Here is a 16,307-nt window from a genome sequence, read left to right as displayed (position 1 = left end):
TTTCTTAGATGAATTAGCTCCGACAGACTTTCTGAGAACCAGGGATTTTCCCTGCCACTCACCCTGAACTTCTTAATGGGAACATGCTTATTGGAAATAGCAAGGAAAGTTGAGTGAAAGTGATCCCATGCCAACTCAACCTCAGGAATTAGAGTGCTTCTGCTGAGATCACTATTGTACAAATCATTCAGGAAAGCCTGCACTTCAAATTTTTTAAAGATGAAACATGGTTTTGCCTTGGGAATTTTTGTGTTTCTAACACAGGCAATTGTACAATGATCACTTACACCATTACAGAATATGCCCGTCGAGGAGTATTTATGAGATGCATTTGTTATAATTAGGTCAAGCAAGGTAGATTTATTTTCTGACTTGAGATTTGGCCTTGTTGGTGCATTAATGAGTTGAACAAGGTTTAGGGAGTCACACAATTCTTTAAAACAATCTGAGGTTCAGGAGAGCCAGTCCCAGTTTAAATCACCCATAAGGATGAATTTAGAATCATTTAAATCATGTAGAATACCTGATTTGGAATTGTTTTCCGGAGCAGCATTTAGTAACCATGAGTCTGTCTGTGTGCTTGAAGACTTTTCTTCTTCTTTTCTTCTATTATTTCACTCCTATCTCTCTGACACTGAAGCTTCCTCTCTCACTCCGCTCTTTAGCCCATTTTTACCTACAGGCTTCAATATGGACCAAAAACAACGTTTTATTTTTACCCAGGAGGGCCGCTGTGTTTGGCACTGTTTTTCAGTGTGGGCTTGGCTACGTGCTCTTCCACCTCAGTGTCTCTGATCAGCTGTTTGTGTCTGTGGGCTTCGTTAGACCAAAAGAGAAGTATCTGAGCTAAAACAGCACTAAAGTGAGCCATTCTGGACTTGATCACATAAAAATGACTGCTGAGCAGTTTAACAGAGATATAAACACTGATACAAGATGACTGTCAAACTCTGAACAAATAAATCAGATTCATCAGAGAAGATCTGTCATCTGGTATGTGGTCTGATTAAGCTTTGGAATTAGACAGCAGAGTTTGAGCTACAGTGAACACAGAGGAACCTAGAGATAATAACCCAAACCCAGGATAAAGCGGTTCAGTGAATGTGGTGTTGAAGGTGTGGAGGTGGATCAGTCTGTCAGAGGAGACTCTGTAGAAGGACAGAGAGCCAGCAGAATGGTCCAGATACACTGCTACTCTACCGGACCATGAAGAGGAGGAGGAGGAGATGTATGTTCTTCTCTTATTGTGATAGACAGAGTAACCAACACCAGAGCAGATCAGACTCCAGGACTGAGCATTAGAACCAAACTCACATTCATCTCCGTCTCCTCTCTGTCTGATTCCTCTGAAACTCAATGATACATTAACATCTCCGCTCCACTCAACCTCCCAGTAACAGCGACCAGTGAGACCAGTCTGACACAGCAGCTGATGGTTATCAAATCTGTCTGGATGGTCAACAAATGGCGGAAACTCCTCCTCTAATGTCACCATCCTGTTGTTGTCAGACAGTCTCAGTCTTCTGTCCACTGTGTTTGTGTCCACTTGTAGCTCAAAGGCGTCTGATAGAGAGAAGGAGACACAGCTGATGGTTATCATCTGATCATTCCTAAACAAGGTTACTGACAGAGTCAAATAGCATTTTATATTCATCCCTGAATCCTGTTCATCAGACCTGAAATTCTACTTCCTGTTTCTATTGGAATGAACAGACCACAGTGAGCTGCAGCTCCACAATCACAGACAGACACCAAACACTTCAAAGTTCAGACATTTCTATGGCTTTGACTTTAGCTTCATGGCTTTACTTTCACCTCCTGTGTCCACTGGGTGGTGTTATATTCCATCCACCAATACTCAGCAGCACACATGATGGTGCTGTATGTGGATAATGAGCGACAGGATGAGACAGAAGCGTCTGAAATGAGATTTCTCAGGAGGGAGTCTGGGCTCAGCCTTAGAGAGGGGGAAGAGGTCAGAGTAGAGCAACTTAACACACCTCAGCAGGAAAGAGATGAAATGTGAAACTTGGAGCACAGTTACAGGAAGTAACCAGAGAGAGACTTCAGAAATCATTTTTTCTGTGTTCCTCTGCTCAGACATAAACAGAGTATGCCATCAGGCTTGTTTTAAGGGGAATGGGGGGCTTATAACACTTGAATTTTGATTTAAAGCATTATCACTTTATAATTTTGTAATACCGTGATATAATACTGTTCCTGTCAAAAGCAAGAAAAACATGGTGATATGAATTTTAGGCCATATGGCCCAGGCCGAGTCCAAATGTTGGACTAGTGTGAATTATAGTTTATGATGCTGGGATATACAAGTCTGGCCTACGTCTTCTGTCAAAAAGATGGCAGCACTCCAGGAATTTGTTAACAACTTTAATGAAGTCCAAAGATTAAACAATTTCCATCTGTATGTGCATATATGCGTGGTTTTCTGAAATAGATACAAAGAACAACATATATATCAATAAAGTGCTCATACAAAGCTACACAAAGTTCAAACCCAAATTCCACAGTACCTGCACATATTATAAACACTACCCCAAAACGTCCAGCAGAGGTCTCCCTACTACACAAAATGGCACTTGGTTAGCCTACTTAACTTACTTCAGAGCAGTTGAGAGAGTTAAGTCAACTCCGTAGATGCCAATGGGCCGATAATTTTACAGCATTGGTGACTCATGGGAGCCCTCGATAGTTCCAAACAATGCGACCATGGCAATAGTTTTCCTATGGCGAAGGTATGTTTCTCGCATTTATCGAAGGTGAATTTACAGGTAGGAAGCTACAGTTGACATTTTAATGATGACCATTTTACAAACACATTTGAATCAAATTAACGATGTAATTTAAAGTGTTATAGCTCGTCAATTGTAAATAAAATAGTAGTTTTAATGTTACGTTAGTAAAGACTCGTGGCTAATGCTGACAGTTAACTATCTTACCTTTGCTATCGCTGAACTACGATTGGAATTACCCACAATAACTTAGCTACAAGAATATTGCAGGACTTTCTGTAGGATACTGAAAGTCTTGTTTAATTAAGGATATTAGCTAATGTAATGTTATTCTAACAATGGGTGCTAATATGCTAGTACTAACATTAGTTGTTATGTCTGAAGCGAAGTGTTAGCTTCTTAGTTTGATGGGTGTTCGTGGTTATTCAGCAATTTTAACCACCAAATATTAAACCCACACTATGCCTCAGAAGAGGTAAATGGATGGTGTTGATAATAATTGCCCTCTGAAGTTTGTTTTGGCTAAATCTCCACATTTTTATATGTAAGCTAACCATTTTGATAATAATAGTCATAGTTTGTTGCAATTCAAGTTTATTTAAATGTTAGGTATAAGTTATGTAAGATGATGTGATACCTTGTTTAGCTATTATTTGGCATAAGATGTAGTAGTCTAACATTACCTTAAATGTGTTGTCTTTTGCAGCTTCTCAGTGTTCATCTGGCAGCTAGGGCCTCAGCCTGCACACAGGAGATATTGCCATGGAGGACCTACACGGTATTCAAAATACCGCTTTTTCCAATCACTATTTAAACTGCCAAAGCTTGATTTCTGTTGATATTTTTACTGACTAGACTTCTTCTGACCTTCTAAGATCCAAAGAAGACAGCCAGCCTTTACTTCTCTCTTGCTCTTAGAAGCCTGGATGCAACAAGACGCTTCACAGCAGCTATAAAGATAGTCTCCTAATATGTAAATCAAGTGGAACACATTGCTTTATTATTGATAATTCCAGATTTTCATGGCTTTTGTTTTTCCTTTTCAAATCAGAGAGTGTCATGTAAAATTCCCACTGTGACATACTGGGTGCCTACACAGGTGTTGAACACTGATTGTTTCTTGTTACATCTCACGTCTTTGATGAATACTCTTTTCCATTAGGCCTGTATGGTTAATCTGGAAACAACAGGATTGAATAAAATGTTTTTAAGAAATCGTGTAAGCCATTGTTTTATTGTTTAATTTTTGTTTGTTAGAAAGTATGGATAAGTAGTCAACTAGTATAAAATAACACCATGCCGTGGGTTGGTTTTCCTCCTGTCCTCCCTAATTTTTTCAGTCACCAGCTGTCACTTTCATATTTTTATAAACATACATACAGTAGATAGATACGACCCTGATTTTTCCCCCTCCACAACACCATATTGCAACTTGGAGTATCTTGCAACAGCTATTGTGTATGGACTACGGATTGATCACTTAGATATTTTATACTTCACAAGACAGTTTCCTACATGCTTTAAGTTAAAAAAGCTAAGTTACAACATAGACACTGTCCTTGAAACATCTGAACATGTTTTCCTACTCAGGAGTATCACACAGGCTTCTTCTTTCTACGCCTGAAATGTGAAAACAAAACAAGTCAGTAATTTTCAAAATCACCAACGCTGATGTTATAAACAAGGAAATTTAGTGTCAAGCAATGTTTGCTAGTCAAGAATGTAAGTAAAGCCAGCTAGTTTACTGTCTACATTCTTCCTTTTCAGAGGAAGTTTCAGTGATTTTTAAAGCATTATTGCAATAATAATGTTCCTACACATGTGCATAGAATATGTGTCACGTCGGAATATATCTATATCTATATATGAATGTAAAAACCGGAAAATATTGGTAAGTGGTTACCAGAAATCGCGGCTAAGCAGTTCATTTAAATGGTTTACTTAGCTTGATAAAGGGGTTATACCAAGCAGCAACCTCCAGTCCTGAAAAATGACGCCAATGTGGAAGTGCGAAAAATTGCTATACTGCGAGTTTCCACCAGAGGCTGGCTGCAGGAGCACCGGAAGTCCCGTCTGCACACATGTTAAACAGCCGGTTCTGACACATGAAATAAACTGCTCTACAGCCTGGTTCAAAACACCAAACATGTCTTATTAGCTAGTGTCTTATTGTGCTCCCACTGTACGGGGGTTGAATTTTTTTCATACCATGATCGTTTGGCTTATGTTTAGGATGAAAGCTGATTAGCTTATCTCATTTGATTGACAGATAGCTCTGCAGGCAGAGGCTCAGTTTCTGTCAACTGAAATGCTAGCTAGCAGGCTGACAGGAAGTCGCGCTTAGTGGATGGGTGTTAAGTTCGGCCGAGGCCGCGATTTCAATATGGAAGCCTCCATGGATTGGCTTCAAAAGCCGTTTGAGTCCGCCTATTGTAAGAAGACGACTGACGTCACACAGGGTTGGTCCAATTCTTTTTACAGTCTATGGGCTATACACAATAAGAAACAGTGTGACAGGTCTCCCTGCTGTGGCTATGTACATAAAATTTAAATTCAAATGGGTATGAAACTATAGTAGGTATGAACTACTGAAATACGTTTTATAACACATAGAACACTTACAACATTGTAAATGAATGCTGAAAGTCCGACGATGCATGAACAAATGAGGAGGCTCCATCCGTGGTTTGTGAAGTGCGGGTGGAGTGCACATGCTCTGTGATGTCAGCCCCTCAGGATTCGCTTGTGTAAGTATACCTTGACAGTCCTTTATCAGGTCCAAGCAGGGAAATTTGCACAACTAGAATGGACTATAGTTGTGCAGACATCTCTTGATACACGCTGCCAAAGCGTGCTGTAATGGTCAGAAATCCTGCAGAGCAGGCAAAAACATGCAGGGCTCTACAGGGCAGCCTTTTAACACCTCGAGAATCAGTTATGGTCTTTAAACTACCACATCTTCAAATTAAAAATATTCGTATAAAAGTAAATGATATCTTAAATGGCACAGTTCATATTTACTAGTTTGAGGACAGGGATTGTTCTCTGCTGTTACTGTGTGAACAAGACTAGGTAAAACCTTGTATATGGCTGACCACAAATTATCTGGGATCCTTGTTAAAATGCCTGACTGACAGAGTGACTTTGTCATTATTGTTATCTTTTGTGAACCAAATTTATTGTGGCTTCTTAAATGTACATAGCTACATGCTGTCCTCCCTCTCTGTCTCTCCTTTCTGTGTACTAGGGGTGTTATGGTACAAAAAAATTTTGGTTCGGTACGTAGTCACAGTTCGGTACGTTTTCGGTACGGTGATTGAAGCGGATAAATCAAATATAACTTTAATTTTTTAATTAAATTGTATTAAAGTAAATAGGCTGAATAAATTACATTTAAATTATAAATAATGCTGTGACCTCCCTCCAAAAGTTCTCCAATGATTACAAATATTAATAAATAAATACATTTTTGAATAACTAGGTCATTTTCATTGATGTATTGACATATTTATACCCATTCTTTAAACACTGAAATTTCCCCAGCTAACTTGAATGCATCATCACACAAACACAAGTAAGCAGTAAGAAACGGAGCCTCTGTCTGCAGAGCTATCTGTCAATCAATTGAGACGCACCAATCAGCTTTCATCCTGAATATAATCCAAACTATCATGGTACAAAAAAATTCGTCCCCCCGTACAGTTCGAGCACAATAAGACACTAGCTAATGAGACACGTTTGGTGTTTTGAACCAGGCTGTAAACCAGTTTATTTCGTGTGTCAAAACCAGCTTCCAGACGGGACTTCCGGTGTTCCTGCAGCCAGCCTCAAGTGGACACTCGCGGTGTAGCAATTTTTTGCACTTCTGCATTGGCTTCATTTTTCAGGACCGAAGGTTGCCACTTGGTGAGAACTCGACTTTTTTTTAATATTCACTCAGACGTATTTGTCGTATTACTGTGTGCACCGTACCATGATGGTAAAAACAAATTACAAACCAATTAAAATCATTAAAAATTGAGATACAAGGCTTTAGCCTGATGTCAGTGATAAATAGAATAAATATATGCTCATTATCAGTGACATATTGGTTCTTCTGACTCTGAACAGACATTTGTATCCCATTTAACCTCATCAATTATCCACCAATCCCCTGTTTTATTTCATTTCAACTACAGATTCACTGATCTATGATCTACCTTACATTCCCGGTTTGTATTGTGGCTCTTGTTAAAGTATTTTTTAGACAATGTGGCTCTTTGGTAGAATAAGGTTGAGTACCACTGGTCTAACTGTTACAGTTACAGGGTGGAACTGTGAAATAGCAGTTTAAAGGGGCACTATGTAGTTTTGGGGAAGACATTTTCAATCAAACAAGAAAAATCTTAATTGGTTGATTTTCACGTGTTCAGCAAAATTTCTTCGGTTTCATGACAAATAAACCAAATTAAAACACAAGAAAAGCACCATTGTATACTTGGTGCATATGTAGCAGACTCCGCAACCTCTCTAGTGTCAGTGTTTTCTGACCTCATTTTCCTCTGAGAAGAGTTGGTTTCATCAGTTATGAAAAAAATATTTCTGAGTTTGTATTATTACCTTATTAGTATTGTAAATATGAAATTCCTGAGTTTGAATTTCTTCAGAAAACTACCTGGTGCAGCTTTCTCATTGCACTGATCTGTTCAAAGTTAAATATGATTTTCAGTGGATTGACACATGGCTAATAAATACAATTTTCTTAAGAAAGAAGTGTTGTGTATTGCTTTCCACAGTCGACAGGCAATGGATTTTAGTTCTAAGTATTTGATGAGCAAGATGCATGCACTTGACAGCCAGAAAAAGTACCTGCTGGACAGGGCAAGTAGGAATTTAGATGGGGCAAGTAGATTTCGGAAGCACTTGCCCTGAAGGGCAAGTAGGAAAAAACCTTAACATCGGACCTTGAGATCGTGATGGAAAAATTTAAAAACCGAAGATTGTGCACAAGTCTCAAATCACGACATAATCTCTGCATAAGACAAGCAATTGGTGTGGCTCTCTGCCCTGGATTTAACAAGAACAACGGTCCAGGTCAGAGTAAACAGCAGTGGTCTTACAGCGACGTCCAAGCTAATAGCTAACACCAGACAATATGGACAAGCCCACCACCATGATCGTAAAGCCATGCCGAAACAGACCAGGAGTAGAGCAAGAACATTTTTTCTGTCACAGAAAGCTTTCAGTGTTGCTCTCGGCTAAGTCCCAGCTAATGACTCTAGCAGGTCTGCTAGAGTCATTAGCTGAGACACAACAACTCATTAGCTGTTTACAACAACTAACCCTTTCCCCGTAAGTATCACATAGTCATGCCAAAGTGGGGTGGCAGAAGAGTGACAACAACGTTTTCTGTCGTAGAAAGCTTTCCGTGTTGCTCTCAGCATTAACTGTGATGAAGAAATGTGTTGGTCTGGCTAAGGCCAAGCAAACGTTTGGCTAGCAGCCGTAAATACAAGCACAACGAGCAACGCTTTCCCCCTTTAACTATCACACACTCATGCTGAAGCGGGTTGGCAGAAGAGCAAAAACACATTTTCTGTTACAGAAAGCTTTTAGTGTTGCCTTCTTCACTTGTTTTGATAAAGAAATGTCCAGTTTTGACTTAAGTGCTGCTGTAATTAATTAGGAGCTAATCGCTACACGAGCAGCCAGCGTGCACAAGCATTCACATAGGTTACCTTTTCCCCCTCAACTATCACATAGTCATGCCAAAGCAGGTCAGAAGAGGAGTAAAAACATCTTTCCCAACATGAAAAGCTTATAGGGTTGTTTTTTTGGTTGTCATACAGAAATGTGGCCCAGTTATAATTAAACAGAGGCTAAAGCTATATCCGAGTATTTAGAGCAGTGGAGGTAGCCATTAGAGGGCTGTAAGCACAAGAAAACCCCACCCATAGCGCAACTCTGTATGTATGGCTCTAGTTAACACAGTGGAGGCAGCCATCACTGTCAGCATTCAGTACAAGCAAACGCAACTCTGTTCTCTATGGCTTATGCATTAGTGTCAAACAGTCAGTTACTTACTTACTTAGTCAGACACAGGCATTTCCATGTGTAAGGCTGACCTCAGCGGTCACCCGAAAAGTCTAATCCAACCCGTGAGGGACTGAGCCATAGTGTATCCTCTCCTCAAAATTCAAAGTGTATGTGTTTGATAAATGTCAGTGACTCTTCATACTTTTAGGCCTTTTTTATACGACAACGTTTTGCTTCGTTTTCCGTTTTCGTTTCCAAAAAGTTCCACCTTTTACACAGCAATGAGTTGAAAACAATCTCCATCTACACGAGAACGCAGGAAATAGAAAAACACTGTTGTAAGGTGATTTAATGCACAATAAAACTGTCCCTACAACAAGGACAGTGTTTTTCATGTGTTTTTGATAATATGTAACATTTTTATCATACACATGTGCATGAGAGTAATTCATCACTAAATCCTCCTCATCACATATAAACGTGCACGTATAAACACAAAAATGCATTGCAAAACAAGTCTTTTAACGAAATCCTGTTAGGACTGTTTGATTTTCCAGGTACAAACTTTTGATTTCTTGTGGATTTTCTCTGAAAGTGCAGTGCTTCCTGCTTTTAGCGCAGCAAAAGAATGATAGCCTTTTCAGAACAATATTTCTACTTCCCCTTTTTCAATTTTATCTGCTTCTTGGAAGTGATTAACTATCTTTTTTAACCTTAACATGGAAGCTTTAATGTCTCCTCCATCAGCTGCGCATTGATATGTGTCGGTGGAGGAGGAGACGGGCTGAAGTTAGTTAGTAAAACTAGACTACTAACTAAAGGAAAAAAAAAGATAAAGTCTAAATCATTTCCGAGAAGCAGATATATAGGAAAATAGAAATATCATACTGAATAAAGGCTCCAGCTGTGCTCATGTGCAGCGCCGCGCTCTATGAGAAAATCCATGAGAAGTTAAAGGCTGTAGGAGATGAATTTGTCTGTGGGGAATAAATTATTCTTAGCGGATATCTATGTTAAAACAATACTGATTTAGCAAAGCATTTTTTGTGTTAATATGAACCATGAAATATCTCTGCCTCACTATGATGATGATGATGACGGGGATTATCATGATGATCGATAAAAAAAGGTAAAAGTAATCATTCCCAAAATTAATAGGGTGACTTTATCTAAAGAAAGCAGCGCTGATAGCCTGCTAAATGAGAATAATGCGTCCCCTTTCCTAAATCCAGCTGTCTGTGACATGACAAGCAGTAAACTACATCAGACGGCTCTGCTCGAGCTGCCACGGCTAGGTTCAGAGCGCTGCGACACTCGTGCTTGACAGCTGATTGCAGCCATAGCGCGCGTGTGCATTTTCAGAAACTGTCGTTTTCCCTGCTTACACGGAGACGGAGATGGGGGCGTTTTGGAAAACTTCCACTCTGGAGCCCGTTTTCAGAAAGTTTAGTTTTCAGGCACAAAAAAACGGTGTTGCCGTGTAAATGGACAGTCAAAACGCTACAAAACTTTTGCGTTTTCACTTGAAAACATCGTATAAATGGGGCCTCAGAGCAAAAGACTGAGATGGATTCAGACACAGCCTCAATCATTGTTGGTTCCCATGGTTACCTGATTCATCAGTCATGTTCATTATTGTGTTCTCAATAATCCACAATTCACTCACACTTCTGTAGACCTGGTTTCAATCTGTGCCGTCCCCCATGGTCCAGTCTGGAGGAGGAAACAGAGCCAGTTTAGACATCAGGGATGGTCAGGAGAGATCCAAACACTCTCATTCTTTATGTAACTTTATTTTCCTTTAGTTTTCACTGGAGCCTGGTTGTTATGTAGGACTTTCACCAGATGGTGGCAGTAGCACATCTGAGAGCTGTTTGATAACCATCAATACACCACCAAAGAAAAAGTGAGGTCATTAGAACTTTAGTCACATCACTGCCACTGACCTTCTAACAGTGATTTTCCTCTGTAGTCCTCTCCCTCTCTTATACATATACTAGGCCTGTACTCAAAAATCAGTATGGCAGTATATCGACACATGCTCCTTGGCTATACGTTTATCAGTATAGATGTTTCCTATTGTTTCCACTATCCTATCAGAATAAAGGTATAAAGCCGCTGTAGAGCTGCAGCACTGAGAGCCAGCTTTAGTACCAAGTACCAGTCTGTCTCTCTGGGTCTTTCTGTCTGTACCTCAGTGTCTCCAGTCTGCAGTCTGGATCCTCCTGGAGAACAGACAGCAGGTTCTCTCCTAGTTCTCCTGGATGATTGTAGCTCAGGTCCAGCTCTGTCAGACAGGACCAGCCCAGAGCTGAGGCCAGAGAAGAACAGCCTTCCTCTGAGACCAAACAGCCAGACAGTCTACAAACAGAGAGAAATAAAAAAGGCAAAGTTTAACATCTGGAACTGAGGCATTACTTTACCAACATAGCTACAGGCCTGGAACCTAGAGTCTTCATCACCCCATCCCAAGATAAGATCAACTTTATCATTCCAGGGTGAGACATTTGTCTTTGGCTCTTCACCCATGCTGCAGACAGAAGACAACAGTCAATAACATACAGATGACACATGAAAACCCTTCAACATAGACACTGAGCCTTATTTGCTGCTATTTTACAGCTCTATAGACACAGGATTTAATGCATTTTTAAACCTGTTCAGTCTACAACGGGGAGCCCTGAAGCTCTTACCAGAGGGCAGCAGTTCATACTGTAGGATATCTGGTATAGGGCACCAGGCCAAGACAAAGTTTTAGAACATTTCAAAATTCGAACCCAGGACTAGGTGAACAAAAGTCCATGATACTGCCACTCAGCCACTCAATCAACACATCCACCATCAGCGGAATAATGTGATTTAGATGTCAACATTGGTAGGTGCCATTACTCCTTGCCAGACCGACAATCTTTCTCTTCCCCTGTTGTTTATATAAATATAAATGTTACAGACCACTCTATCGATCTTATTGCTAAAATCACCCGGCTCATACAGCGTCATAATGGGAATTTCTGTTAAATACAACACAATGAACCCCTGTCTTGTAGAGATTACAATTCAACCACCACTGTGATACGGTTTTGGAGATAAGGAAGTCGTTATTTTCTTCACTCTTTCAATGAAAATATGAATAATAACAATAACAGTATAATACGATAACATTTCTCCTTCCACACTAACGTTACATAGAGCCACTACTAAGTCTTAACTGCTGCCTCCTGTGTGATGCAGATGTAATGAGAAAGGCAGCCTTGCCTGTGAGCCTGCACTGAGGGCAACAGACCCAGTCTCTGCGCTCACAGATCTAAGCACACGCTTACGGATCTGAGTACAAATCGTACACAGTACAAGTGTTGCAAAAGTCACGTGTGTATGACAGCTAATTGAGAGGCAGATTCTGAACCAAAATGAACTAAGTCCACAATTACAAATTGCTCTACATAGTTGCAGATTAGTGCATGCATTTGTGGATCTTTGTACAAATCTGCAAAACTTTGCACACATTTGCATATCTTTACACGGATTTGCAGATCTGTACACACATTTGTGGATTTGTGCACACATTTGTGGATTTTTGCGCAGAGCTTTGTACGCATTTGCAAATACTTTTGCAACAATAATAGCTCTATACAACCGCATCTTTCTTGAAATGATTATGTCACACATAGCATAGCTCTCTTAAGACACTTGCGTGGGTCCGGCCAAAACAGCAATGGTGAATTACAGGGTTGTGTTCGTGCTGCAGAAGCTACTGAGCTTGTTATGGCTTTACCAGAAAAATCTGATGCTCCTTTACCACCAGCGAGAACAACAAATGGTCATGGAGAACAGCATAGAGCTTAACAGACTGTAAAACTGTATACGGCACAAAACCTATATCCGCATGCTCCATTTTCTTCTTCTCTCTTTTGGTGCATTTCCAGGGTTATCAGTGGTTCCGTGCTTATGCAGATATTTCCTGAAACAATCCTGTCTTTACGGAAAACTTTTTTAAAACAAAACAACAATATATCGATTTTGGTGTGGACATGGCCTGGGACTGCTCATAGCAGTGGACATGTTCCTCATCTTTTTCATGGAGCCCCACAGGTTTCTGGAGTTCCTACACCTTTCTTATTGGGAGACTTTGATGCAGTTGTCACTATTGTTGCACCAACCTGAGCGTTTCCAGCCTGCAGTTTGGACTCTCCAGTCCAGTAGATAGCAGTGCCACACTTGAATCCTGCAGGTCATTGTTACTCAGGTCCAGATCTCTGAGACTGGAGAAGCTGAGGACTGAGGACAGAGCTCCACAGCTACTCTCTGAGAGGTTACAGTCTCTCAGTCTGAAAAGACGTCAGGTTAGCCAGTCAAATAATCAGACAAAAAAGACATACTAAACTAGTGAGGAGCCCTATTTAAGTTATGAAATTCTGACCTGAGAGTTTCCAGTCTGCAGTTAGGACTCTCCAGTCCAGTAGACAGCAGTGTCACTCCTGAATCCTGCAGGTCATTGTTACTCAGGTCCAGATCTCTGAGACTGGAGAAGCTGAGGACTGAGGACAGAGCTCCACAGCTACTCTCTGAGAGGTTACAGCCACTCAGTCTGAAAAGACGTCAGGTTAGCCAGTCAAATAATCAGACAAAAAAAACAAACTAGTGGGGAGCCCTATTGAAGTTATGAAATCCTGACCTGAGAGATTCCAGTCTGCAGTTAGGACTCTCCAGTCCAGTAGACAGCAGTATCACTCCTGAATCCTCCAGGTAGTTGTTACTCAGGTCCAGATCTCTGAGACTGGAGGACTGGGAGCTGAGGACTAAGGACAGAGCTCCACAGCTACTCTCTGAGAGGTAACAGTCTCTCAGTCTGAAAAGAAATCAGGTTAGCCAGTAAAATGATCAGACAAAAAAAACATACTAAATAAGTGGGGAGCCCTACTGAAGTTATGAAATCCGGACCTGAGAGTTTCCAGTCTGCAGTTTGGACTCTTAAGTCCAGAAGACAGCAGTATCACTCCTGAATCCTCCAGGTAGTTGTTACTCAGGTCCAGATCTCTGAGGCTGGAGGACTGGGAGCTGAGGACTGAGGACAGAGCTCCACAGCTACTCTCTGAGAGGTAACAGTCACTCAGTCTGAAAAAGATGTCAGGTTAGCCAGTAAAATGATCAAACTTACAAAATAAAGAACAGGCTGGAAAGGAACCTTATTAAAGTGGTGGAATCCTGACCTAAGAGTTTGCAGAGTAGACAGTTGATCCCTAAGTCCAAAACAAAGTTTCTCAACACCTGAATCCTTTAGTTTGTTGTTACTCAGGTCCAGATCTCTCAGATTGGAAGAGCTGAGGACTGAGGACAGAGCTCCGCAGCTTCTCTCTGAGAGGTTACAACCACTCAGTCTGAAAAAAAAATCAGGTTAGCCAGTTTAATAATCAGACAAAAAAGACATACTAAAGTAGTGGGGAGCCCTATTGAAGTTATGAAATTCTGACCTGAGAGTTTGAAGTCTGCAGTTTGGACTCTCTAGTCCAGTAGACAGCAGTGTCGCTCCTGAATCCTTTAGTTTGTTGTTACTCAGGTCCAGATCTCTGAGACTGGAGGAGCTGAGGACTGAGGACAGAGCTACACAACTACTCTCTGAGAGGTTACAGCCACTTAGTCTGAAACAGAAACAGAGGTAGACATAAGTTTATTTTTCTAAGTACAGACTACTCCAGTACATTCAGAATCACAGCTCCTCAACTAAACATGCTCCCCTGACCACATCACACCTGGCCTGAAAAATCTCCTCTGGCTCGCTGATGTTGTTTTGTCATCTGTTTGTTTGTTTGTGTTGGCTTAACTTGCTTTTAATGTTGCTCTTCTAGAGTTTACACCGCTTTCCACATAATTATGCAAATGACATTTTTCTCTTATTGTCCTAAATATTAATGGAAATGACAGAATATTTTTCAAGTCATCAGCCGTTAGAGCATAATTCAAATGTCAAACTTCAAAATGATAACAGTTTTTTTTAAATAAAAACCTCAGAATGCACTGTTCCACATTATTATGCAAAATAGAGTTTTAAAAGATTTTATAGGTTGTAAAGAAAAATGGTCATTGATTGAATTTGCAGTATTAGGAGGTCATATTTACTGAAATCAAAGCTATTTCAATCAAAAACATCTTAATAGGCCAAGTTCCATGTTAACATAGGAGCCCTTCTTTAATATCACATTCACAATTCTTGTATCCATTGAACTTGTGAGTTTTTGGAGAGTTTATGCTTGAATTTCATTGCAGGATGTCAGAATATCCTCCCAGAGCTGCTGTTTGATGTGAACTGCCTCCCACCCTCATAGATCTTTAGCTTGAGGATGCTCCAAAGGTTCTCAACAGGGTTGAGGTCAGGGGAGGATGGGGGCCACACCATGAGTTTCTCTCCTTTCATGACCATAGCAGCCAATGACACAGAGGGATTCTTTGCAGCATGAGATGGTGCACTGTCATGCATGAAGAAAATTTTGCTACAGAAGGCACGGTTCTTCATTTGTACCATGGAAGAAAGTGGTCAGTCAGAAACTCTATAGACTTTGCCGAGGTCATTTTCACACCTTCAGGGACCCTAAAGGGGCCTACCAGCTCTCTCTCCTCATGAATCCGGCCCAGAACATGACTCCGACCTTTCTTTGCTGATGTGACAGCATTACTGGGACATGGTGGCCATCCACCAACCATAAACTACTCCTCCATCTGGACCATCCAGGGTTGCACGGCACTCATCAGTAAACAAGACTGTTTAAAAATGAGTCTTCATGTATTTCTGGGCCCACTGCAACCATTTCTGCTTGTGAGCACTGGTTAGGGGTGGCTGAATAGTAGAATTATGCACGACTGCAAGCCTCTGGAGGATCCTACACCTTGAGGTTGGTGGGACTCCAGAGGCACCAGCAGCTTCAAATACCTGTTTGCTGCTTTGTAATGACATTTTAGCAGCTGTTCTCTTAATCTGATAAATTTGTCTGTCAGAAACCTCCCTCATTATGTTTTTATCTGCATGGACCAGTCTGTGCTCTGAATCAGCCACAAATGTCTTCTATGTTAACATGGAACTTGGCCTGTTGAGATGTTTTTGATTGAAATAGCTTTGGTTTCAGTAAATATGACCTCCTGATGCTGCAAATTCAACAAATGACCATTTTCAGTTCTTTACAACCTATAAAAACTTTTAAAACTCTGTTTTGCATAATAATTTGGAACAGCTCATTTTGAGGTTTCTATTTAAAAAAAAAAACATTATCATTATGAAGTTTGTTCAAAACATTTGAATTATGCTCTAACGGCTGATGACAGTAATTTCAGCTAAGCTTGGGCGATATCTAAAATTTAATATCTCGATATTGTCCCAGCCAAATATCGCGACAGACGATATTATCGGTGAGCGCGCGGGGGGGGGGGGGGATTTGCTGGTGATGTGTAGCCTTAGCCTATGAATAAATAATGGCTGAGACGATATGCTGTTCACTTCTTTATACGTTCACTTCTTTATTTGTACTTTGTACACAACACTTCAAAATAAGAAAC

The 16,307-nt window shown here is 40.5% G+C and overlaps 1 protein-coding gene across 6 annotated transcripts in view; it reads right to left on the bottom strand.

Moving 5' to 3' along the window:
* Positions 1 to 295: 295 nt before the first annotated feature.
* LOC121517907 (NACHT, LRR and PYD domains-containing protein 12-like) overlaps positions 296 to 16,307 on the bottom strand; it is a 53,985-nt gene continuing 37,973 nt past the window's right edge. For all 6 annotated transcript variants that reach the window (XM_041800052.1, XM_041800211.1, XM_041800130.1 and 3 more), the window contains 9 exons: positions 14,234 to 14,401; positions 13,973 to 14,140; positions 13,704 to 13,877; positions 13,438 to 13,611; positions 13,183 to 13,350; positions 12,923 to 13,090; positions 10,959 to 11,126; positions 10,432 to 10,478; positions 296 to 1,563 (listed from right to left, as the gene is read on the bottom strand). In XM_041800052.1, the coding sequence (XP_041655986.1) occupies positions 1,007 to 1,563; positions 10,432 to 10,478; positions 10,959 to 11,126; positions 12,923 to 13,090; positions 13,183 to 13,350; positions 13,438 to 13,611; positions 13,704 to 13,877; positions 13,973 to 14,140; positions 14,234 to 14,401 (1,792 nt within the window). In that variant the 3' untranslated portion in view covers positions 296 to 1,006. The remainder of the gene's footprint in view (positions 1,564 to 10,431; positions 10,479 to 10,958; positions 11,127 to 12,922; positions 13,091 to 13,182; positions 13,351 to 13,437; positions 13,612 to 13,703; positions 13,878 to 13,972; positions 14,141 to 14,233; positions 14,402 to 16,307) is intronic.

Source organism: Cheilinus undulatus, linkage group 1 (assembly GCF_018320785.1).
Source record: "Cheilinus undulatus linkage group 1, ASM1832078v1, whole genome shotgun sequence".
Lineage (NCBI taxonomy): Eukaryota > Metazoa > Chordata > Actinopteri > Labriformes > Labridae > Cheilinus > Cheilinus undulatus.
This window is presented reverse-complemented; position numbering and strand designations above follow the sequence as displayed.